The following is a 25,868-nucleotide window of genomic DNA, read 5'->3' on the forward strand; positions in this document are numbered from 1 at the left end:
TCCCTGGAGAAGAGGACCTTGTACTTAGAAAAAAACACACCAAGCAATCACTAGCAGGGATGAGAGTCTGTCTATCCAACTCCCACTGGGAATCCTTTCTTTCCAATCCAAGCATGTCAAGTATATATCTATCTATCTATCTATCTGATATGCTATCTGATATGGATTTGTGTCATCGTGGCTGCTCATTAAAACAAACCCAAACAGAGCTACAGCCAACCTCTACTCCACTAAGTCTATAATTTTTCAGCGTCTTTTTGCTTAGCCAGCCTTCAACCCTTTCTCTAAAAGGTAGTGTTAAACACACGACAACATTTACATCCCGCAGTTCAAAATAATGATATCTGCAGAAATGTCAGCGGCCTGATCTGTCTTACCTGTACTCAGAGAGTAAAACGGAGGCAAAGGGTTCAGTGTCTGCCTGGCTACACTGCACGTTCAGGCACATAGTTATCAGTGTTGCGGGTCGGCAAGTCTTTGAAATTATTTAGAGTTGAAAGCTCAAATATCCTTCGGCCTAGACGGAGACATTAAATGCCAGGCTTGATAAGGCCAATAAATCAATAACAATTTTTCACATCATGATAGTAGCTGTCTCTCTGAGGACATTAATTCATCTTTTACTCTTCAGCAACATGCTCATGCTGTTTAGCATTTCAAATGCAGGGGTATCTTTTTTTAAATGTCTTTTCTGAAAAAGTGCTGTTTGGGGGGGAAAGACTTTACACATAATTCCAAATTAAACAGCCACGTTCCTTTTTTTATTCAGTGTGTCATATTTTCAAAGGAAGGGTGTTATAGGTAACTACAGTCAAATCGACATGCAAATGTTGCTGACGTATGTGTTTTAAGCGTAGCATTTGTAAAATGCTTAACCTGCCGGTTAGCACCGCCACAATTGACAAACAGCATTGGCTTTACGACTTGCAACCAGAATGTGCTGAACATGGCTGGCAAATCAAGCAAAGCATCACTATTTATGTATAGTTGTATCAAAATAATAAATATGTTATATCTTTAAAAAGCAATATGTTTTCTGTGCAGTTGTAGGAATAATTGTGGCCTTTTAGTACAGCCATCGTATAATAACGCTGCAACAAAAATCCATTGTTTTTGCTAAGAAACTTTGGCAGATGTGGTTGCCAGAATTGTATTGTAGAGATGTAAGCAAGGTTACCAGTCCACCTGTATAATTTACATGATAAAACGGTGAACTGCTAGTAATCTTTATATTTAAACATAGTTAGCATAGGTTTTAATTACATTTGTTTTTAATTTTTAGGGGCAGTACTGTCCCTTTTTATTAAAGGTATGTTGACAGGAGGAAGGGAGTGAGAGAGAGGAAGACATGCGGCAAAAGACTGAGGCTGCGGTACATGGGCCGCACGCCACCAGCACATCCCAGTTACTTTTACTTTCTTACTGTAAGGTATACAGGTGGGTTGGTGGCCTTGCTTAAATTTTTTACTGTGTTTTTTTTTTTTTACTGACATTAACTACAGCTGCCAAGGTTTTACATTAAAAAACAACAGATGTTTTACAGTGTACTTAAGATCATCATATCATAACCTAATATCGACACATTGCCTAGGCATGGGCCATTGCAATCATTGACATCTTTCAAGACATACTGGAAAAAATACAAATAAATGATCTGGGCTCTTTTAACCAATTTGCCTGGGTCTGAAAGATCAGAGTGATCTCTGGTTGCAAGTTTAGTTGTCACACAAAGTGACACGGTTGATTCTCTCATTTTCTTTTCCCAATGCATCCATTTTCAGATTAACAAACGCACAAGAAACAGCACCAAAAAGAGCGACAAATTAAGCCTTGACCCTGGCTCTTCATCGCTCTCATACTTCAACTTTCTCTTGGAGAAATCTAAAGCTAAAGTGCAGGCCAATAGCTCCTATATGGAGAAGAACAATGGATGAGCAGACAGCGGGACTAGCTCTAACACTGGACTAGTAAATGTACACAGGCGTGGACATGCAAACCTGTATTACACATATTAATTCACATGTTTTATCCTCTAAAGGTGCCTCCATACATCTCTAGTGGTATAGCATAGCTGTGAATGCAGTGGACTGGGGTGAATGAGGAGAAGCACAGCACCTTGGCACAAACGGAGCGCCACACTGCAAAAGCTCAGACAGGGCCTGCTGGAACCAAGGTTTTCAAGTGGGGCAACTACAAAAAAAAAGCCATGGTTGCCCCACAGTTACATCATTTCACGTTATCATTTGTACATTGAGATTAATCATGTTCTTTGCTACATTTACCTCACCTCCCTTCACCCTGCAGACTGCTGCAACATGTCCAGACCTCTGACACACGTTTGGTTTCACAGGATACACTATGGATCCTAGAGTAACTCTTTGATAGTTTCTTCTTTAAATATGAGAAATACCAAAGTAGTTTCCTTTAAGTCTTCTACTTAATTCCGTTATAGATATTTTCTACCGGGTTTGTCACATTTTCCCCTCATCTATGTAGCCTCATTGTCTGCACAAGGTGCTTATTTCACTCCTCTGTTTAGGTTTGAAAAAATATGTCATGGAAAAAATTATTATCAAGAAGCAAGATACTCTTTCAAAACAGAGACCGGTCTTTATTGAAGGCAAACAGCATTGAAGGTACATTCTTCCCCAAATGCACCCCTAGTAAGACAAACCCTGTCTTTATAGGGAACAGATGTACACAAACAGGAGGAGCCTGTCATGGAGAAACTAACAAAGAGCCTCATGTGACGTATAACAGCTTCATCTTGACCTTTGACCTTTAACCCCTCCTATAACCTGGGGAAGAAACAGCTCTCCTCACCCACTCTAAATAACCATCATCTCCTGACTTTGACCCACAAAGGTAATACAGTTTTAGGAATACTTCATGAGCATGTAGGCACACATTGATATACTGAACTCTGATTAACCTTACATCTCTGCAAACACTGGATATAGACTCTATATTCCATTCTGTTAAAGGTGACAACATGTTTTGCACAAGGTTTAAGGTTTAAAACACACAAGAAAATTTTCCATTACATTTTGCCCTTTGATAAAGGAATAATCACACAAATTAAATTACATTTCTAAACCAAATAGTAACATAAGAACATAAAATGAAAATCATGAAAGCTTCACAAGTCAGTCTCGTCACACAAGATAATAGTCTCAGCATTTATCTGCAATTATTGGTTCAATTAATTAAGTAAAGGCTTTTGGGAGATTTGGCAGTAAAACAAACAGGGAAAGTTTTGTGTTGAGGCGGTTACATTGTGTTTTTAATACATGGAGCTGACCAACATAGCTTCCGTTAGCATTTTGATAAAAAAGTGTTTTTTTTATGGTTGATAAAAGGCTGATTTAACAATAGTTGAAAGGAAGATTTGAGCATTGGCATTCTTTTAACAGCAAATTGTGTAAACATATGTAATAAAACAGAGAAAGAAACTTTAGAAGATATAAATGAATATCCAGAGAACATCACTATAGAATGCTGTTTATCTAATTTAACACTTTTTCAACCAAGAAATCCTCTCTGCTAGGCTAGTGGAACTCAGCTAAAACTAATGAGCAAAATTAAGATAAAAAGAAGCTAAAGAACTATGTAAACATTATAGAAACAAATAAGACAAATAAAATGGTTAAAAATCATCATCAGAATGATTTAGTGAATCCTGGTTTACTGCAGATCCAAGTTAGGGAACCAAAGTTCATTTTAAAGAATATGGATTGAAGTTAAATTAGCTTAACTAATTTAGAACAACATTTAATGTGTTTCAACCACTGAGCTATATTATACACTGGAGTGCTGATTTTGCCGAAAAACTGAAGTCACTGGCCGCCATCTTGCTACTCCCTACTCTCACAGAATCCCACAGGATTTGGTTGCAACAACAAGCAGTTTTCTGGCTGTGTGAAAACGTTTCACAGGTAATTCTACAGTCAGTGGATGTACTAACACTATCAATTACTAGGAAATTAGGTGCTGAAATATTTTACATGTTATTCATATTAAATATATATATTAATGTATATATAAGTATGTGTATATGTATATATGTATATATATGTATACACATATGTAAATATGTTTTTGTATATTGTTATTTATATCTTTATAAATGTTAAAGATATATATTTAAATAAATAAAATGCAAAATATTTCAGCACATGACTTTCTCAGTACTTGATATTTTTAGAACATAACATAAAACTATATATAAAATTTGACATTTTAAAAGTCTTAAGCCCCCCTAAACATGAGAAAATCCTCGTTATTCGATGCTGTAGCGCACATATTCCCTAGTTACTGGAGGAAATAGGGAGTACCAATATGGCAGCTGGTGGCTTCACAGCGACTCGTTCAAACAGACAGCGATTAGCACTCCAGTGTATAATATAGTTCAGTGGTTTCAACCCAATCACAAAGCAAACCTGAATTAGGCTAAACATTATTTGGGGAAATAACATTTTAAAAAGTGATTTGCTCAGTAAATATCAGTAACCTTTAGGACACAGACAACTTCACCTGGTCTGTGAACACCACATCACTGGTGAAGAGGGCACCAGTAAAGAGCCCACCTGCCACCACCCATCCTCACCACCTTCTACAGAAGCACCATAGAGAGCATTCTGACTAGCTGTCTCTGTGTGTAGTGGGGAGGCTACACCGCCTCCGACTGAAAGAACGTGAGGAGAGTGGTGAGGACAGCAAAGAGGATCCTCAGGGCTCCTCTTCCCTCCATTAAGTACATTTCATCCCAGTGCTGCGTGTCATGAGCCCATAACATCACCAGGGACCCCTCACACCCCCACCATGGACTGTAGCTCCCTGCTGCCCTCTTGGAAGAGGTTCACCAGCATCATCTGCAGGTCCACCAGGTTCTGTAACAGCTTTTTCCCTGCTGCCATCAGGCTGTTGAACTCTAAACTGGACTCTGCATCACACTCGTACCATTATTGTGCACTACCAACGTTGCCGAACATTAATAATCCATTTAAATAGGATACAACTCAATGTTTTTACTGCATTTTGCACCATATTTGCGCAACACTAAATTCTTTCATATTATTGCTTTTTTGCACCATTATTTTAAACCGTTTTTCTCCTACACTGTCACATTCTGAACACTGCTGCACTTTATATTGTAATGTTATCTATACTCCATCTGCAATCTCACGACACTGTCACAAGTTGTAGGCAACAAAAATTTGTTTTAGTATACAATTTGTCCAAGTCACTTGATTTAATAATAATTCTCCTGGAAATAGTTATGACTCAAATGGGTAACTTAGGAAGCTAGAGGTCGCTGTTGTGAAAGATCGACCAGAAATTACGTGACGGGGCACATCCTATGGCCACTGTTTACATTAGCTTGAGTCTAATGGTTACAGCAGTGTGTATAGACTGACAACACAGCTGTACTACAGCTCAGTCTGAACAAAATAAATAAAATTAAATGTTTTAACACAACTCTAAAGATTAGCTACAATAGAAATGCTGAAACTACCAAATGAAATCCTTGTGCGTTTGATGACAACGCACAAACATCTGTCAGCAAACTACAGGTGTGTTTGAGTTGGTTTTCATCGCAGAGACACTTTCTCTCCTGCATGGATTCTCATGTGTCTATTTAAAGTTGATGTTTGGGTAAATCTCTGCCCACATAAATCACAACTGAATGGCTTTTGTCCTGTATGGATTCTCATGTGTGTATTTAAATTTGATGTTTGGATGAAACTTTTTCCACATAGATCACAACTAAAAGGCTTCTGTCCTGTATGGATTCTCATGTGTATGTTTAAAGATTCTTTAAGGCTAAATCTTTGTCCACAATGATCACAACAGAAAGGCTTCTGTCCTGTATGGATTCTCGTGTGTCTGTTTAACTTTGCTTTTTCGCTGAAACTTTTTTCACATAGATCACAGCTGAAAGGCTTCTGTCCTGAGTGGATTATTTTATGTTTGTTTAAAGTTCCTTTATCGCTAAAACTTTTTCCACATAGATCACAACCAAAAGGCTTCTCTCCAGCATGGATTCTTGTGTGTATTTTTAAATACCCTTTTTGGCTAAAACTTCTCCCACATAGATCACAACTGAAAGGCTTCTTTCCTGTGTGGATTCTCGTGTGTCTTTTTAAAGTTGCTTTTAGGCTAAAACTTTTTCCACATAGATCACAACAGAAAGGCTTCTGTCCTGTGTGGATTATCGTGTGTGTTTTTAAACTTGATTTTTGGCTAAAGCTTTTTCCACATAGATCACAACAGAAAGGCTTCTCTCCTGTATGGATTCTCATATGTATGTTTAAATTTTCTTTTCGCCTAAGTATTTGTCCACATTGATCACAACTGAAAGGCTTCTGTCCTGAGTGGATTCTTATATGTTTGTTTAAAGTTCCTTTATCGCTAAAACTTTTTCCACATAGATCACAACAGAAAGGCTTCTGTCCTGTATGGATTTTCATATGTATGTTTAAATTTTCTTTTCGGCTAAATATTTGTCCACATCGATCACAACTGAAAGGCTTCTGTCCTGAGTGGATTCTTATATGTTTGTTTAAAGTTCCTTTATTGCTAAAACTTGTTCTACATAGATCACAACAGAAAGGCTTCTGTCCTGTATGGATTTTCATATGCATGTTTAAATTTTGTATTCGGCTAAATATTTGTCCACATTGATCACAACTGAAAGGCTTCTGTCCTGTGTGGATTCTTATATGTTTGTTTAAAGTTCCTTTATCGCTAAAACTTTTTCCACATAGATCACAACTGAAAGGCTTCTGTCCTGTGTGGATTCTCATGTGTATTTTTAAATGTTCTTTTTGGCTAAACCTTTTTCCACATAGATCACAACAGAAAGGCTTCTGTCCTGTGTGGATTCTCGTGTGTATTTTTAAATTTGCTATTTGGCTAAATCTCTTTCCACATAGATCACAACGAAAAGGCTTCTGTCCTGTATGGACTCTCATGTGTGTATTTAAATGAGATGTTCGGCTAAAACTTTTTCCACATAGATCACAACAGAAAGGCTTCTGTCCTGTGTGGATTATTTTGTGTTTGTTTAAAGCGTATTTTCTAATAAATGTTTTACCACAGTCTTCGCAGCCAAGCTTCACTCCTGTCTGGACTTTCCTTCGTGAGTCCACATTTTTCTTCTCTGTAGAGCATTTCTTATGTCCAGAGTCTGACAAGGCTTTCAGCTCAGAGAGAGGGTGCTCTACATCACTGTCCTCTTCATCCTTCTTAGTGTCTTCAGTCTCTACAGAAATGGAAGCATCTGCATGATCTTGTATCCTGATGGATTCTCCATCATTCGCTTCTGGAAGCTCTCTACCTTTAATTTGGTCTGGATAAAGCTGTGAGAGCAGCAGAGACTCTTCATCATCCAGAGTCTTTATGGGAGCAGGAACTGGAAACCTGATGGTATTAATCACCTCCTTCCCATTGAGCTCCTCTCCTCGCAGACTGATGCAGACTCCCTTCTCTTCCTCCTTTATGTGAGGGGGACTTGGCTGATGCAGGTCAGCACAAGGTCTTTGGTCTAAAGAATCTTCTTTAACAATCCGCTTCTGAGCAACATCTGCAGTAATCATTGAAACACAAAATGCAAATTAGAAAGGATATTGATCTCAGTCTGAACTGAGGCACATTTTAATAAAGATAAAAGTAAAATATCAATGTACTGAAATGGAATTAACTTCACATTTATTAAGATGATAATTGATGATATTGCAGACACACTGACCTACATTTGTAACTTATTTGTAAAATTGCAAAGGTTATTCCTTTGTTTAAATATGCTGCTAATCACATTTGGAAGAAGATTTGATTTTTTTTAACAAATCATTTATTTACACAAGTAAATAAGTTAACAATACACTATTAAAAACGTTTTATTAACGTTTATAAACGTTTACATTAAGTGCTTGCCATATTTTAATTATTTTTTAATCAGACAGTGCACAGAATTCCCCTAAAACCCCATAAAAGCACAAAGTCTTCTAAATTCCCATTGGATACATAAAAGCAGAATTCTAGTCGCAGCCTTGCCTTTACATTGCACCCTTAAACTATTGACATCAAGCTGAGGTCCATCCTACACTCTGTCCCGCCGAGATAGATAAATGGCCATTTTCGTCTCAGAAACTGAAAAATGTAACATTTGGGACTTTATCTTATTTGCTCTGCTGTAAGGAAATCGGTTAAAAACATAATTTGTAAAAAAAACACACCAAAAAGGCTAAAAACACTCAATAGGTTAAAAAAAACTTTTATTCTCTTACAATCCATAAAAGCATGAAAAACACTCTCGGGCAAACTGCAAAAAGGACATTAATTAAAAACTCCTGGACTAATGATTGATAAAAACAAGTTTGTTGCAATAGCACCATGAAGAATCCTCCACTGAAGATCACCAGTCTGTTTTTTTATTGGAACTTTGTAAAGAGTTCTCCACTGGGGCTTTTGACCTCCAAGCTTGTCCACCCATACGCTGATGGCCCTTTTTTCCAAGGTTCTCCTATTCATTACCTTCACACAACACTTATATGCAACTTTTGAGGTTATGTTGCATAAAATCTTGGAGTCTCTGTTGCTAAATAGGGACTTTCCCATTCCAAAAACAAGGATCCAAATGTAGTCCGTGGGCCAGAATCTGTAGGACGCTTCCTTAAGAACTTTCGTATGAACTGTCAGGGGGAAACTTTCTTCCACCGGGAAAAGTTGCTACACATAGCAGTGATCTCAAAACACCAATGTTCCCACGTTTTCACTTGCACATTAATAAGTTATAGCCGATAAAAAATCTAAACTGTGGCGCTCCGGTCCAAGAGGTCACGTGATTTGATTTTTGCTGCTCAGCCAATCAGATCGCTGTATTGTCAGCTGTGCGCGTTCACCAGTTCATCATGGCTGCGTCTGTAAGATGTTTGTATGCATTTGTTTCCAGACGAAGAAAGCCCAATAATAGCATTTTCTGGTGCCAGCTGGCTGAGATCTTGATGGCAAGAAAAAAAGAAAAAGCCCAGAACATCCATCTATCCATCATTCGTTTTCTAACACGCTTATCCCCGCTGGGTTCGCGAGGTGCTGGTGTCTATCTCCAGCTGTCAATGGGCGAGACGCGTTGTATAAACTCGTTGTGCCAAACGAGTTATCCCCTTCGGAATTTGTAGAATTTTGTATTGTATTTTTGAAATCAATAAAAGTTTAACCTCCAGCTTTGTGAAGTCTAAATATTTTAAACATCACATTCTAATAAAATTAAATTGATTTTTTTTTTAAACTAAACTAATACATTGTTCTATTTTTAAAAGCGACATATTTCGTTTTCTTAATATGGTTAATATCTCTATATGGTTCTTGGTTGAATTAAAATCTTATTAAATCTGATAATTTTGGCTGTACCTTTATTCAGTGTTCATTTGATCACACGTGAAATCCGCTCTATATGATCTATTCATGCAGGTCAAAAAGACAAACCAGTAAACAGCTGTGATGAACTCAGGAAGGTGGATTTTTGGTTTAAGCAGACATACAGGCGACAATCTAATAACATAAAGCTAATATTTTCGTGACACATGTGAAAATGACCACAGAGCCGTTTTCTTTCTCATAACGTGTTATATTGAGTGGTCAATCGAGTTTTAACCGACATAGCAGTCCCTGATGATAGCACTATAATAGTGTTACATTTTCAGTTTTTTCACACAAACTGAACGATAATGTAACGACACCATTGTTATTTTTCGTTAAGAAAAGTAAAACATCTTCATTTCCACGCCTAATAGGTTGGAAATGAGGTGGAGTTGAATAGATTCATTCTTCCAGTTGAATGCGCTCTCGGCGCAGGGGATACAGATTCTGACTGGCGACTAAACAGCTCATCTACTGTATTTATGTTTGTTCTTATATTCATTTTTCATTTAAACAAAGATAAATTTGCAGATTTGACCTTGTAAGGTCGTGTGATAGTTAAGTAAACAAAGTTCATTCCAAAAAAAGGTAAAAAACAAAGCTCATCAAACTGTTTGTTCTCATTTTTTCCCCAAATAGGAATAGATAAGAGAATCAATAAGGTAATCGGAATTGTGAAAATGTTATCAATTCCCAACCTTATAAATTAAATAGTTAAAAAAACTGATTAAATTAGTGGTTTAAATAAGAAACAAGCATCAAAGCAAAGACATGAAATACGACTGTAAAATCTTTGAATAGAAATGTACCATTTGTATCTCTTTAGTTGGTCAATTATTGAATATATATTTTTAAACTATTTTGTTGTGTTTTATGCAACATATATTATATTTTAGCTACTTTTTGGCCCAGTCTATTTCATTTACTAATTTATTTATTCTGTATTTATCCTGAATTATGGCAGTATTGGTCTTCCATAGTACAGCCAGAATAAAAACACGAGATCCTCTTTCTGGAAAAAAATAAACAAAAAGGCCTTGTTCAGAGGCAGACAGACAAACACGTGCTTAAGGGTACTATATGCTAAGCTAGCATTAGCACCTCTATGCTACATGCTAAGCTAGCATTAGCACCTCTATGCTATATGCTAAGCTAGCATTAGCACCTCCTATGCAGAGCTGCAGGCTTAGCCAGTTTTCTGGGGGAAACTCTGCAACAATGAAGAGGAGGAATCCATCAGCTGCTGAAAACGGCTCCTAAACTTTAGCTCCATCCACACAGTTAGCATGAAGAAGGAAATCTCCAAACCTAATCGGTGCAGCAGAACTCTGGGCTGGAAAACATCCCCCATCATCGGTGTCTCCTCTGCTGCGTCCTGCCGCTCTTTGAGCTCCTGCTTCCCTCCAGTTTCTCCGCTGTGCCTCCAGCTGCTGGACTTCTTTCCAGACTTCATCACCTGCAGCAGCTGCTGCTCTCTTTCAGCTTCTGGACTCACAGCAGAACAACAAAGAACTCAGGAGGATCAACGTGGCTGCGCGGTATGAACACCTTGTCGGTAGCACGATCCGTACCATCAGCTCATTTGCGCAAGCGCGAACAGAATAACTTCTGGTAGGAAATATTTCGTTTTTCTTACTTTTTTATTCTTTTGTATTTTTTGAGGCAGGGGTTTCTTTTTGTATACATTTGTATTTGCGGCAAACTTGCACATTCTAAAAAAAAATAAACAACAGAAATTCATAAAATAAAATACATTGTTTTTTTAATAGCAAAAATGTTTCCCAGTTGTGGTTAGGGAAATAAAAATATATAAACCATTTCTTAAAGTACATAAACCCCCAGCTATAAATACATATAGGAGTAAAGGAACGTATTTGATTTTGAATTTTTTTTAAGTGAGATGTTTTTTTTTTTTATCATTTATTTGATTTGCATTTGTATGTATTTTGTGCTTAATAAATGTAATTTAAATAAGGTATGTGTGTGTTCCTTGTTCTATTCCCTGTTTGTTTTTGTAAAAAAAAAAAAAAAAAAAAAAAAACAATGCGGCTGCTGTTTTGATGTGTACACCAGAGGGCGCTAACATCTCAATCGATAATTTGAACTTTATGACAAAATAAACGTTTAGAACAAGATTATTTGTATAACGAAATTCACCATATAAGTAAGGATGAAATATTTTTTCCAGTCCTGTTTGAACAAGCAATAAAACTAACAGAGTGCATTCAGACAATACAGATAAACGTTACACAATGATATCTTTCCCGACTTCTGAGCATATCCGATGATGACGTCAAGCAATACAATGGAGAGAATGTAAAACGTATCAATTTCTTTCAGAAAAATCTTTAATATTTTATTTACGATGTAGTTTAGCATTATTTAATGATTTAAGTATAGAAATAAGTATTTTCAGTACAGTAATTACATTTCGTTTTTGAAGACCCGGAAGTTATTCTGTTAGCGCTTGCGCAAATGAGCTGATGGTACGGGACCGGGAGCGTGCTACGGGTAGTCTACGTACATGTTTTCTGCAATCAGGTGTTCATGCTGCGCAGCCACGTTGATCCTCCGGGTTCTGTGTTGTTCTGCTGTGAGTCCAGAAGCTGAAAGAGAGCAGCAGCTGCTGCAGGTGATGAAGTCTGGAAAGAAGTCCAGCAGCTGGAGGCACAGCGGAGAAACTGGAGGGAAGCAGGAGCTCAAAGAGCGGCAGGACGCAGCAGAGGAGACACCGATGATGGGGGATGTTTTCCAGCCCAGAGTTCTGCTGCACCGATTAGGTTTGGAGATTTCCTTCTTCATGCTAACTGTGTGGATGGAGCTAAAGTTTAGGAGCCGTTTTCAGCAGCTGATGGATTCCTCCTCTTCATTGTTGCAGAGTTTCCCCCAGAAAACTGGCTAAGCCTGCAGCTCTGCATAGGAGGTGCTAATGCTAGCTTAGCATGTAGCATAGAGGTGCTAATGCTAGCTTAGCATGTAGCATAGAGGTGCTAATGCTAGCTTAGCATGTAGCATAGAGGTGCTAATGCTAGCTTAGCATGTAGCATAGAGGTTCTAATGCTAGCTTAGCATGTAGCATCCTTAAGCATCAGGTTTTTGTCGGTCTGCCTCCAAACAAGGTCTTTTTGAAGGCCTAGAATATCTGCTGGTTGTCCTCTGGAAGACCAATGCTGGCATAATTCAAGATTCATACAGATCAAATACATTGGTACATAGATACTGGGCCAGAAAGTAGCTAAGATATAATATATGTGCCATAAAATGTATAAATAAATAATTTTTATTCAATAATTTTTATTCAATAACCAACTAAAGAGCTACAAATGGTGCATTTCTCTTCAAAGATTTACCAGTCGTATTTCATGTCTTTGCTTTGCTGCATGTTTTTGATTTAAACCACTAATTTCAATCAGGTTTTTTTGAACTGTTTAATTTATCTTGTATATTTAATAGTGCAGTGTTGCCGTAATCACATTCAACGGGATAAATGCATCTTTTTCCTGTTGTAAAATGTTTATTTCATGTGGTGCCCTGATTACTTCAATATACTGAGAACATTTGCTTAATACAAATATGATGATGATGAAGATTAAACATCTGTCGATTATTATAAACATTACGCCAAATATAGCACATTCCCTACAAGCAAACAATTCTATGGTCATTTATTATCAAATGAATTAAGAATGGGAGTTTATTCTTGGAAAAGACATTTTTGTTGCTAGATAGACCCCAGAATGGATCAGAAGCAAATCCCAAATGTAACAAAATTAAAATTTTATAATATGTTATAATCAGTGTTGGGGAGTAATGGATTACATGTAACGACGTTACGTAATTTAATTACAAAAAAAAGAGTAACTGTAATGCGTTACAGTTACAATGAGAAAATATGTAATTCAGTTACAGTTACTTCCGAAAATATTAAGAATTACAAATTTTGTTAAATTTTTTTTAAATATAAAGAAAAACCATTGCAAAATATGTAATGATATTTTTATTGCTTCGCGCCCTGTATCGCCGTTTCCCGCTACGGCTCCTTGTCTCTATCACTCTGATGATCCATCCTGTGCTGGTGGAGCTTCTGAAAGAACAGCAAGCGAGCGGACGTTTCACGGTTTTATTTCAGCTCAAGCAGCGCATCAAAAATGACAGCCTTCAAGCTTGTTGACAGCCACCTCTTGTTATTCACACACAACAATAAACCGTGAGAGCCGACGTGTGTTGTGAAACTGCAAAACTTTGTCTTAAGCGGAAAATCAAACGCGCGTCTACACAGCTCAGCGTTCACAGTGTTGCGTTCGTGAGCGTCGGAAAGCTATGGTGCATTCATGAGCGTGGGACATTTCCGTTTTACAACGAAAAAGGCAGAAAACTGAACAGAACTTAACTCATACAATAATGTATTTATCCAGAAACAGTGTGGGCTTTCTTACAATACTAAATGCTCTATAATTGTATTTCTGTTATTTTTGATTATGCACATCTGCTAGCTTTTTATTCTGAAAAATCTATAATATTACAGCAGCAAATTATCAAAGTTTTTCAAAGCCTGTTTAAAAGTTCCAAATGGGGCTTCAGATCATACAGCAACAATTGCGCTGTCATTGTTTTACAGGGCAGAATTTGCATTTGCTGACTCTTGTCCTTTAACTACTGATGGATATACAGGAATAAAGTCATACAAGTGTCAATTCCCAATTCCGCTTTTTTAAGGTTCACATTCAGTTCTCAAAAATTAAATGTTGAACATGGGTCAATACTCATTAAAACCTTAAAGTAATCAAAAAGTAATCAAAAGTAATTAGTTACATTACTTTTAAAAAGTAATCGAAAAAGTTACACTACAATTACATTTTAAACAAAGTAACTTGTAACTGTAATGGATTACATTTTTAAAGTAACTTACCCAACACTGGGTATAATGTATATAAGTTACACTAAAAATATTCCAAACTCTGGCAGATCTAGATTTTAAAGAGATTTTAATTCAGAAGGTAGCCTTCAATATTGTAACCATGTATAAAGATGCATGATAGAGACAGAAACATAAAAAGAGACAGATGGATAAATGAGAGACAGAAGCTGGCTGCTCACATAAAGCTTTATTCTTTGATATTAATGGAAATCTAAGTAAAGAAAATTGTAGCATCACCCACCCCAACATGTGATGTGATTGCTGTATGTGATTGTATGTGATATTTACATCCCAATATATTAAAACATGTCCTTTTAATTCTGAAACGGTGATCTATTTCCACCTGTAATTCCATCTCTCTTAGGTGTGAGAGTGTGTGTGAATGGTTGTATGTTGTGTTTGTCTCTGTGTTGCCCTGTGATGGACTGGTGACCTGTCCAGGGTGAACCCGCCTCTCCCCCATTGACAGCTGGAGATAGACACCAGCACCCCTCACAACCCCACAATGATAGACATGTTAGAAGATGGATGAATGCATGGATAACAGAGGCAGCATTTAGCATTTATAGAACGTTTTAACAGAATAACTGCATTGAATTTCCACAACAGAATGACAGTAAAGACACCAGTGATCATCTTTAGGTTGAAACTGTCAGTTCCTCAGGTTCAGTTTTCTCTGCTGATCAAATCTTCTTTTTCTCAAAACTGAATCTTTTACCATCGTTGTAACATTTTAAAGATCTAGTTGTTGATAAAGCATGTAATGTGTTTCAGTGTTGGCTGCAGATGTTAAAGAAGAGGCTCCTGAAGAACAGAGTCCTGAGGGGGAGCAGCAGGAGTCAGAGCCCCTCCACATAAAGGAGGAACAGGAGGAACCCGGGGCCCGTCAGGAAGGAGAGCAGCTCCTGGTGAAGGAGGAGACTGATAGCAGCTTTCCATTAACTGCTGCTCCTATCAACAGTAAGGATTTCAGGGTTTAATTTTTTAAACCATGTTTTTTTTTTTTGGGGGGGGGGGGGGGGGGGGGGGCTTTTAACAAGACAAAAGTTATTAAAAGAAGTGGAAGGCTGTTTTTCTTGATGGTGTGCTCTGATTGGAGAATATGAATTGCGTAGAAAGACAATCTAAATGGAAAGACAACTCCTTTGTGATCTGACCGTTTCTGAGCAAAGCTACAAAGCTGATAGCTCCTGAGCAGGTCCTCTGGATTCAGCTTTGACATTAACACGGCCTCATCAGGGCACAACAGACCATATTATACCCCCAAGACCCCAGAAAATGAGAGTTGTTGTCATGACCCTGTAAGACATGTAAAACAAGCTTATTAAATCATGTTAGCTGTTCATTGTAGTGCCGCTGTTCTCTCTGTTAACTTTGAACATGGCTGAGAGTCTCAAGATAGCAAATCAGTTTAGCACTTTTTGTGTGATGTATACTGGCTGGAAATTTATTTTGTATGTATTGCCCAAAACCTTGTTACAATAATTGAAATATGGTACAATGAGAGTATTAAATAAAATAACCAGATATTTGTGGTCCAGAACAAATCATATTCTCCTCTAAACAGCAACACTTTTGACTAGTCTTGATTTTACTTGGCAGATCTGAAGTTTCAAGATAAATTCATCATCCAGTAAAACACCCAGAAATTTGATATCATGGACTCGTTCTAAAGCAACACTGTCAATAATTATTTTGATTTCATTGTTTTCTAGTTTATTGCTGTTTCCAAAAATCACGAATTTTGTTTTATCTAAATTTAATGATAATTTATTAATTTTTGAACCAATGTTTTAGATTATTCTATTATTTATTTCTATAGTGACCTCCTTTGTGAGTTGTTGGATTTTTTTTCTCTAATACAGAAGATGCAATTATCATATGCAAAAATTTATTTGAGCAAGTTTGATACATTGTTATTTATATACAAATTAAATAGCAAATCAGTTTAGCACTTTTAGTATGATGTATAGTAATATGCAGGACCCCACATAAATAGTGGGGTCCTGCATAGACCCCTGTGGGACCCCACTATTTATGTTTAACAATTCTAATTTGTGATTAGCTATTTCTGAATGCTACCCCATATATCTATACCGTTCCAGTTTTTTAGTAAGATTTCATGATTGATGGAATCAAATGTTTTCTTGGGATCAAGAAATGCACCAGTTGAGAATTTACTTTTATCCATTCTTTCTATGATTTCTTCTGTCAGCTGCATCAATGGCATTGATGATGATCTGTTTTCTCTGAAACCATGTTGATACTGTCAGGATGTCAGTGCTTTACAATAAAATGCTTTTCAATAAAAAAAATTAAATCCAGAGTTTTACTGAACTCTTTTTCTAGTATTTTATATACCTGTCAAAGTAGGTATACATGTTTATTATTATTATTATTATTATTATTATTATTATTATTATTATTATTATTATTATTATTATTATTTTATTTTTTATTTTATTTTTTTATCTTTTTTATAACAAATGTTGTTATCAGCATATTTAAACAAAGGAACAACCTTTGCAATTTTACAAATAAGTTAGATGAAGGTCAGCGTACTTTTTTATCCATACATTTATTGACTAAATGTATTTCCTGTTATATCATTTTCCAGAATGTCCTCATCCTGTAGGTTCAGATAATTTATTTGTTCTACCAATTTAGCAGAACAAGTAAACATAAAAAGGCCAAGGTGATGAATAAAAAGCAAAGACAGCAGTTAAAACTAAACAAGAAAAAGTAGTACTTAAATCAAAGAATTAACTCTAAATGAGTTACTTAAATACATCTCTATTAAAATGTGCCTCTGTTCAGACTGAGATCAATATCCTTTCTAATTTGCATAATGTGTTTCAATGATTACTGCAGATGTTGCTCAGAAGCGGATTGTTAAAGAAGATTCTTTAGACCAAAGACCTCGTGCCGACCTGCATGAGCCAAGTCCCCCTCACATAAAGGAGGAAGAGAAGGGAGTCTACATCAGTCTGCGAGGAGAGGAGCTCAATGGGAAGGAGGTGATTAATGCCATCAGGTTTCCAGTTCCTGCTCCCATAAAGACTCTGGATGAACAGTCTCTGCTGCTCTCACAGCTTTATCCAGACCTAATTAAAGGTAGAAAGCTTCCAGAGGAGAATGATACAGAAGATTCAATCAAGATACAAGATCGTAGAGATGCTTCCATTTCTTTAGAGACTGAAAACACTGAGAAAGATGAGGAGGACAGTGATGTAGAACACAGTCTCTCTGGGCTGAGACACTTGTCAGACTCTGGATGTAAGAAATGTTCTACAGAAAAGAAAAATGTGGACTCACGAAGGAAAGTCCAGACAGGATTGAAGCTTAGCTGCAAAGACTGCAGTAAAACATTTATTGGAAGATATGATTTAAACAGACACATGAGAATCCACACAGGACAGAAGCCTTTCTGTTGTGATCTATGTGGAAAATGTTTTAGCGAAAAAGGAACTTTAAACAAACACATAAGAATCCATACAGGAGAGAAGCCTTTTGGTTGTGATCTATGTGGAAAAAGTTTTACCGAAAAAGGAACTTTAAATGAACATATAAGAATCCATACAGGACAGAAGCCTTTCTGTTGTGATCTATGTGGAAAATGTTTTAGCGAAAAAAGAACTTTAAACAAACACATAAGAATCCATACAGGAGAGAAGCCTTTTGGTTGTGATCTATGTGGAAAAAGTTTTACCGAAAAAGGAACTTTAAATGAACATATAAGAATCCATACAGGACAGAAGCCTTTCTGTTGTGATCTGTGTGGACAAAGATTTAGGCAAAAAGCACATTTAAACATGCACATGAGAATCCATACAGGACAGAAGCCTTTCTGTTGTGAAATGTGTGGAAAAAGATTTAGCCAAAAAGCACATATAGAAATACACACGAGAATCCATACAGGAGAGAAGCTTTTCGGTTGTGATCTATGTGGGAAAAGTTTTAGAGAAAAAGGAACTTTAAACAAACATATAAGAATCCACTCAGGACAGAAGCCTTTCTGTTGTGATATGTGTGGAAAAAGATTTAGCCAAAATGCAGATTTAAAAATACACATGAGAATCCATACAAGACAGAAGCCTTTCGGTTGTGATCAATGTGGAAAAAGTTTTAGCAGAATATCAGATTTTAACATACACATAAGAATCCACTCAGGACAGAGGCCTTTCGGTTGTCAGTTATGTGGAAAAAGATTTACCAAAAAATCAACTTTAAATAGACACATGAGCATCCATACAGGACAGAAGCCTTTCTGTTGTGATCTATGTGGACAAAGATTTAGCCAAAAAGGACATTTTAACAGACACATGAGAACCCATACAGGAGAGAAAATGGCTCTGCTATGAAAACTAACTCAAACACAGCTGTATTTGCTGACAGATATTTGTCTGTTGTCATCAAACGCAACAGTCTTCTCTTGGTAGTTTGAGCATTTCTCTTGTAGCTAATGTTTAGACTTGTGTTAAAACATTTAAATTGTTTTATTCTTGATCAGCACACAGATGTGCTCCAGACTGAGCTGTAGCACATCTGTGTTCTCAGTCTATGCACACTGCTGTAACCACTAGACTCATTAAGCTAATGTAAAAAATGGCCACAGGATGTGCCCCAACACATAATTTCTGGTTGATCTTTGACAACAGCGACCTCTAGCTTCCTAAATTACCAATTACTAACCCATAATTATTTCCAGGAGAAATAATTACATTATTAAAGGAGAAGTCCAGTCAAAATCAGAATTCGGTCTTGTCAGAATTTAGATGCAGGAAATTTAAAGTCATCCAGCTTTTGATGTCATCAAGACATGACTGCAGTCGAAGTAATTGATTGGATTCATCAGGATTTATGGATAAATATAGCTGAGTATCATCAGCATAACAGTGGAAATTAATCCCATGCTGTCTGATAATTTTGCCGATCGGAAGCATATATATAGTAAAAAGCATTGGTCCAAGAACTGAACCCTGCGGTACTCCACAGGTGACCCTAGAGTTTGAAGAAGATTTATTATTAACATGAACAAACTGTAATCTCTCTGACAGATAAGATTTAAACCAGCCTAATGCTTTCCCCTTAATCCTTACAGTATGTTCAAGTCTTTGTAGGAGAATATTGTGATCAACTGTATCAAATGCAGCACTGAGATCTAACAAGACAAGTACAGACACAAGTCCATTATCTGAGGCCATGAGAATATCATTAGTGACCTTCACCAGAGCTGTTTCAGTGCTATGATGAGCTCTGATACCTGACTGAAACTCCTCAAGTAGGTCATTGCTTTGTAAATGTTCACAAAGTTGATTAGCAACTACTTTCTCAAGAATTTTAGATAAGAAAAGAAGATTAGATATAGGTCTGTAGTTTACTAACTCATCTTGATCAAGAGAAGGTTTCTTAAGTAAAGGTTTAATAACAGCTACTTTAAAAACCTGTGGTACATATCCATTTACTGAGGATAGATTAATCATGTCTAAAATAGTGCCACGGATCAAGGGGAATATGTCCTTAAACAACTTGGTTGGGATTGGGTCTAACATACAGGTAGAAGGTTTAGATGAAGCTAAAATTTTAGATAGCTCAGAAAGCTCTACTGCTTCTAAACAGTTCAAACACTGCACAGGTTCTAAAGATTCCTCCAATGCTGCCTCACTTACTGAGGACAAGGTAATCATGTTTGGGAGGATGCCAATTATTTTATTTTTAATTGCCTCAATTTTATTTATGAAGAATCCCATAAAATCTTTACTACTAAGAGCTAAGGGAATGGATGGATCAACAGAGCTGTGGCTCTGAGTAAGTTTGGCAACTGTACTAAAGAGAAATCTAGGATTATTTTTATTCTCTTCAATTAATGATGAAAAATATGCTGCTCTAACTCTGCGAAGGGTCTTGTTATACAACAATAGACTGTCCCTCCAGATTAGGTAGGATTCCTCTTGGTGTGTAGAGCACCATTTTCTCTCCAATTTCCTAACATTGTGCTTCAAGGAACGCACCTCTGAATTAAACCAGGGAGCAAGCTTCCTGTGAATAATCACCTTCTTTTTCAAGGGAGCTACACTGTCTAATGCAGAACGCAATGAGGAAGTCACATTGTTAGCAAAGGTATCGATTTGTGAATGGGAAGAAACAGCATTGCTGCCATCTACAGGGCATTTCTGCAATACTGAGGATATTAAAAAGGGGACAGACTCTTTAAGTTTTGATACAGCATTATCCGATAAAGATCTACTATAATGGAACCCTCTTTTGGGGGTGGAGAATTCAGTTGGATTAAACTCAAATGTTATTAAAAAATTATCAGACAGGACAGGGTTGTGAGAGAAAACTGTTAATTCTTCACAATCAATGCCATATGTCAGAACAAGGTCTAAAGTATGGAGCCGAGAGTGCATCGGTTTATGCACATTTTGAGCAAAACCAATTGAATCTAGGATAGTTTTAAAGGCTACACTAAGGTTATCACATTCAGTGTCAACATGGATGTTAAAATCACCCACTATAATAACCTTATCAGTATTTAACACCAAATCAGATAAGAAATCTGACAACTGATCCAAAAACTGAGTGTAAGGGCCTGGTGGACGATACAAAACAACAAACAGAAGAGGTTTTATTGCTTTGCATTTTGGATGAGGGAAACTGAGGGTTAAATGTTCAAAAGAACTGTAATTATTAGTTGGCCTGGGACTAATTAAAAAATCAGACTGAAAGATAGTTGCCACTCCTCCTCCTCTTCCCACAGATCTGGGAATGTGGAAATTTGAATAACTGGAGGGGGTTGACTCATTTATACTAACGTAGTCCTCTTGTAGCCAGGTTTCTGTGAGACAAAACAAATCAATCTGATTATCAGAAATCAATTCATTAACTAACAAAGTCTTCGGAGGGAGAGACCTTATATTTAATAGACCACATTTAATTATTTTATTTTTTGGTTCAAAGTGATCCGTATGGATTTGTATTAGATTTTTATGATTTGTTCCTTTTAGATCAGTTTTGGATCTGTTAAGTTTTGGTCGTGGGAAAGACACCGTCTCAATAGGATAATGGGTGGGTAACAGTACAGAAGCTGCAGAGAGGTGTGTTAAAGTACGGCTCTGCTTCCTGGTCTGGACCCTGGGTTGTCAGCATTTAGGAGGACTAATAAATCTGGCCAGATTCCTAGAAAGAAGAGCTGCACCCTCCAAAGTGGGATGGATGCCGGGTCCATGTTCTCTACGTTCTTAGTCTTAGTGAGGACTTCAGAACCGGGTCCATGTTCTCTACGTTCTTAGTCTTAGTGACCACTCAGAGCAATCAGGTCTTCTGGAGCCAGAAGACCTGAGTGGTCTGGAGGGTTGATGCTCTGCTCTTAGTCTTAGTGGAAGGACTTCAGAACCGGGTCCATGTTCTCTACTTTCTTAGTCTTAGTGGAAGGACTTCAGAACCGGGTCCATGTTCTCTACGTTCTTAGTCTTAGTGACCACTCAGACCACTCAGGTCTTCTGGAGCCAGAAGACCTGAGTGGTCTGGAGGGTTGATGCTCTGATAACAAGTCTGTGATGTATTTAGGTGCTAATTCAGGGATTTATAGACTAACAGAAGGATTTTAAAGTCTATTCTCTGAGATCCAGGGAGCCAGTGGAAGGACTTCAGAACCGGGTCCATGTTCTCTACGTTCTTAGTCTTAGTGAGGACGTTCTGGATCAGCTGCAGCTGTCTGATCCACTTTTTAGGCAGACCTGTGAAAACACCGTTGCAGTAATCAGTTCTACTAAAGATAAACGCATGGATTAATTTTTCCAGATAATGCTGAGACATCAGTCCTTTAATCCTGGAAATGTTCTTCAGGTGATAGAAAGCCGACCTTGTAACTGTCACTACTCCCAGATTTCAGGCCTGATCAGTGGTTCCTAGCTAAAGCAGCTGAAGCTGTGTGCTAACTTTTGATCTCTCCTCTATTGGTCCAAAGAATATTACTTCAGTTTTGTTTTTATTCAATTGAAGAAAATTATGGCACATCCCTAACCCTTGGATTTGTAGTGAACAGGATTCACTGAATCATTCTGATGATGGTTTTCAACCATTTTATTTTTATTTTTGTGTACATAGTTCTTTAGCTTCTTTTTATCTTAATTTTGCTCAGTAATTTTAGCTGAGTTTCACTAGCCTAGCAGAAAGGATTTGTTGGTTGAAATATTGTTAATCCAGATAAACAGCATTCTATAGTGATGTTCTCTGGATCTTCATTTATATCTCTTAGAAAAATCTTATACTTGAAGAGAAGTTGTCTCTTATTTATTCCTTATGTGTACAGAATTTGCTGTTTAAAAGAATGCTAATGGTGAAATCTTCCTTTCAACTATTGTCCTAATATCAGCTGTTTGGGCTGAAATTCACCAGACAATACCTTACATACCGAGGGTTATTAATTAAATATTAAATAACATAAAAACATGTGTAATGCCACAACTCCTCCATCAATTATTCTAGGCATTTAGAAGAACACTAAGTCTTCACAAAGACCAAGCCAGAATATCTCTCCCTGAAACATGGCTGCAGGATCATATCCCTGACTCCAGCATCTCTGCCAGGCTTTCTGACAACGAGTAGACAACGATTTAAAGACCGGAAAGAGAACAGATGGTGGATTGGTGGTGATGGTCAACATGTGCAATTACACAATGTTTTTAAGTTATTTAATATTTAATAAATAACTGTCTGTTAGGTATTGTCCGGTGAATATCAGCTCGAAGGCTGATATCAGAACAATAGTTGAAAGGAATGATTTGAGCACTGGCAAACTTTTAACAGCAAACTCTGCACACATACAGAATAAATGAGTGAAAGCTTCTCTTCAAGTTAAGGAATTTATCAACAGAAATTAGATGACCATCCAGAGAGCATCACTGTACAATGCTGTTTATCTGAATTAACACTATATTTCAATCAACAAATCCTCTCTACCAGGCTAGTGAAACTTAACTAAAACTGCTAAGCAAAATGAAGATAAAAAGAAGCTAAGCTAAGGAACTATTTACATGCAAAACAAATAAGATTAAAGTTGTGATCATTATCAGAATAATTCAGTGAATCCTGGTTCATTGCATGTCTAAGTTAAACAACTAAAGTTAATCTTAAAAAACATGGATCTTAAATTAGCTTAACTAATTCAGAACATTGGGTATGTTTTTCAACACACTCACAATGCAAATCCCGAGTTAAACAAAGCATTATTTGACAAAATAACATTTTAAAGAATAATTTGCTCAGTAAACTTCTAGAAAATTAGATTTATTAATGGAATTATACCTCCGGGAGCTAGGGGTCCCTGTTCCGGTAGGTCACTTAAATACGCTAATCCTAAAGTTAAACAAAGCACCACCTTTAAATCGACTTTAACATTCCATGCTATTTGCAGTAATAATGCTCGTAGCATTATCGGATAGTAGTGGAGCAAAACGAAACAAACGTTATGTTTCACACTAACTGTAGTTGAATATCCGAAAACCGGAAGTTACCAGAAGCTAATAGCATTTTATCTAGCAGACTTTCGGCGCTAACTTTAAAAACTTCGGCTTTATTTTAGCCATGCTGATTGGAGCGGATGACACAAACATCAATATCCCGTCAATGTATAAAACCCTTGCAAAAAAAATTTAGGAAAAAAAAAGACAGTAGCACAGTAAGAGGGCTGTACCACAGCCTGTATGAATCTGTATGAATTGACGCCATTCAGGCAGGTTCTTAATCCAATTGATGACATTTATGACTTGACTGAGGCATAAAAAAATCAACTTGAAGCAATCATGCAGTACTGGCGGGGGTGCATATTTTCTTGTCCTTTTTTTTTTTTTTTTGCGGCTTCTAGTGGCTTGCTTTTACTGACAGACTAACAGGAAGGGGTGGAAGAAAGGGAGAGACATGCGGCAAAGGACCGTGGGTCGTATTCGAACCCGGGTCAGCTGCGTCGAGGACTAAAGGCCTCCACCAAGTATGGGTCGCGATACCTGCTACACCCCCAGTGCGCCCGTGTCCTTCTTTTTTATATTAAATTAGTGTTTTCGACAATTACCTTGTGATATAATAAATGTTTTCTACAATTAGTTTGTGACCGTATTAAAATGTCTTTTCTCTGTATTTATTTTCATGTCTTTCTTGTAATATTCAAAAGGTTGTTTTTAGAATTAGCGTGTGTTATAATAAATTGCTGTTTTATTTATTTTTACTAATTATGTTAATATAAAAAATATAACCCCCAAATTGCATTCATCTTTTCTTTCATTTAGCATCACTGTGTGTGGGGGAAGGTATGGCTGAAAAAAAAATTTATGAAACAAGTATATTGCACATCAGTTCACCCCGGCTCATTTAGCGGGGTAAATAGATTACAGAGAGCTTTGAAAAGTGAAACCGGTAAGAGGATACCAGTTGAAAAGTTTCAAGACTTTTTATCAGAACAAGATACTTATTCTTTGCATAAACCCACAAGAATAAAATTTCTGAGCAATAAAGTGTTTGTCACCAGGCCTCTGAAACAGTTCCAAGCAGATCTTTGTGATATGCAGAGCTTGCCCAAAGAAAATGACAGTTACAATTATTTATTAACCGTTACCGGCGTATTTTCCAAAGGAGCGTATGTCAGGATTTTAAAAGGGAAAACTTCGAAGTATTCTGCCCACTGACGCACGACGTCCCAAGTTCAGGTCAGCAGCACATCACCCCCACTATAAACAGTGTTGGTACTGCACTGCTTCCCCCTCCTGAGACGCCGGATAGTGGACCAGAATCGCTTCGAAGCCGTACGAAAGTCTTTCTCCATGGCCTCTCCGAACTCTTCCCACGCCCGAGTTTTTGCCTCGGCGACTAGCCGGGCCGCCTGCCGCTTCGACTGCCGGTACACATCAGCTGCTTCCGGAGTCCCACAGGCCAAAAAAGCCCGGTAGGACTCCTTCTTTAGCTTGACGGCATCCCTCACCGCTGGTGTCCACCAGCGTGTTCAAGGGTTGCCACCGCGACATGCACCGACAACCTTGCGGCCACAGCTCCAACTAGCCGCCTCAACAATAGAGGCACAGAACATGGTCCATTCAGACTCAATGTCCCCCGCCTCCCTCGGGACGTGTTCAAAGTTCTCCCAGAGGTGGGAGTTAAAGCTCCGCCTCACAGGGGACTCTGCCAGACGTTCCCAGCAAACCCTCACAGTACGTTTGGGCCTGCCCGGTCTGACCGGCTTCCTCCACCAACCATCGGAGCCAACTCACCACCAGGTAGTGGTCGGTGGAGAGCTCCACCCCTCTCTTCACCCGAGTGTCCAAGACATGCGGCCGCAGATCAGATGAAACGACAACAAAGTCGATCATTAAACTGCAGCCTAGGGTGTCCTGGTGCCAAGAGCACATATGGACACCCTTATGCTTGAACATGGTGTTTGTGATGGACAATCCATGACGAGCACAGAAGTCCAACAACAGAACACCACTCGAGTTCAGATCAGGTGGGCCATTCCTCCCAACCACACCCCTCCAGGTCT

The 25,868-nt window shown here is 37.6% G+C and overlaps 2 protein-coding genes across 2 annotated transcripts in view; one reads left to right on the forward strand and one right to left on the reverse strand.

Annotated features, from left to right (window-relative positions):
* The window catches only part of LOC118561361 (gastrula zinc finger protein XlCGF57.1-like), a 58,190-nt gene extending 39,075 nt beyond the window's left edge, over positions 1-19,115 (forward strand). The window contains exons 4-5 of the mRNA XM_036133413.1: positions 16,956-16,969; positions 17,733-19,115. Of these exons, the coding sequence (XP_035989306.1) occupies positions 16,956-16,969; positions 17,733-18,699 (981 nt within the window). The 3' untranslated portion in view covers positions 18,700-19,115. The remainder of the gene's footprint in view (positions 1-16,955; positions 16,970-17,732) is intronic.
* Positions 4,423-7,016, reverse strand: LOC118561344 (zinc finger protein 568-like; the record flags this gene model as incomplete). The annotated part of the gene is made up of 2 exons (XM_036133395.1): positions 4,423-6,308; positions 6,633-7,016. Coding segments are annotated over 2 exons (1,101 nt in total), but the record flags the coding sequence as incomplete, so codon positions are not given.
* Positions 19,116-25,868: the final 6,753 nt, after the last annotated feature.

The sequence above is a fragment of the Fundulus heteroclitus genome, unplaced genomic scaffold, assembly GCF_011125445.2.
Source record: "Fundulus heteroclitus isolate FHET01 unplaced genomic scaffold, MU-UCD_Fhet_4.1 scaffold_62, whole genome shotgun sequence".
Lineage (NCBI taxonomy): Eukaryota > Metazoa > Chordata > Actinopteri > Cyprinodontiformes > Fundulidae > Fundulus > Fundulus heteroclitus.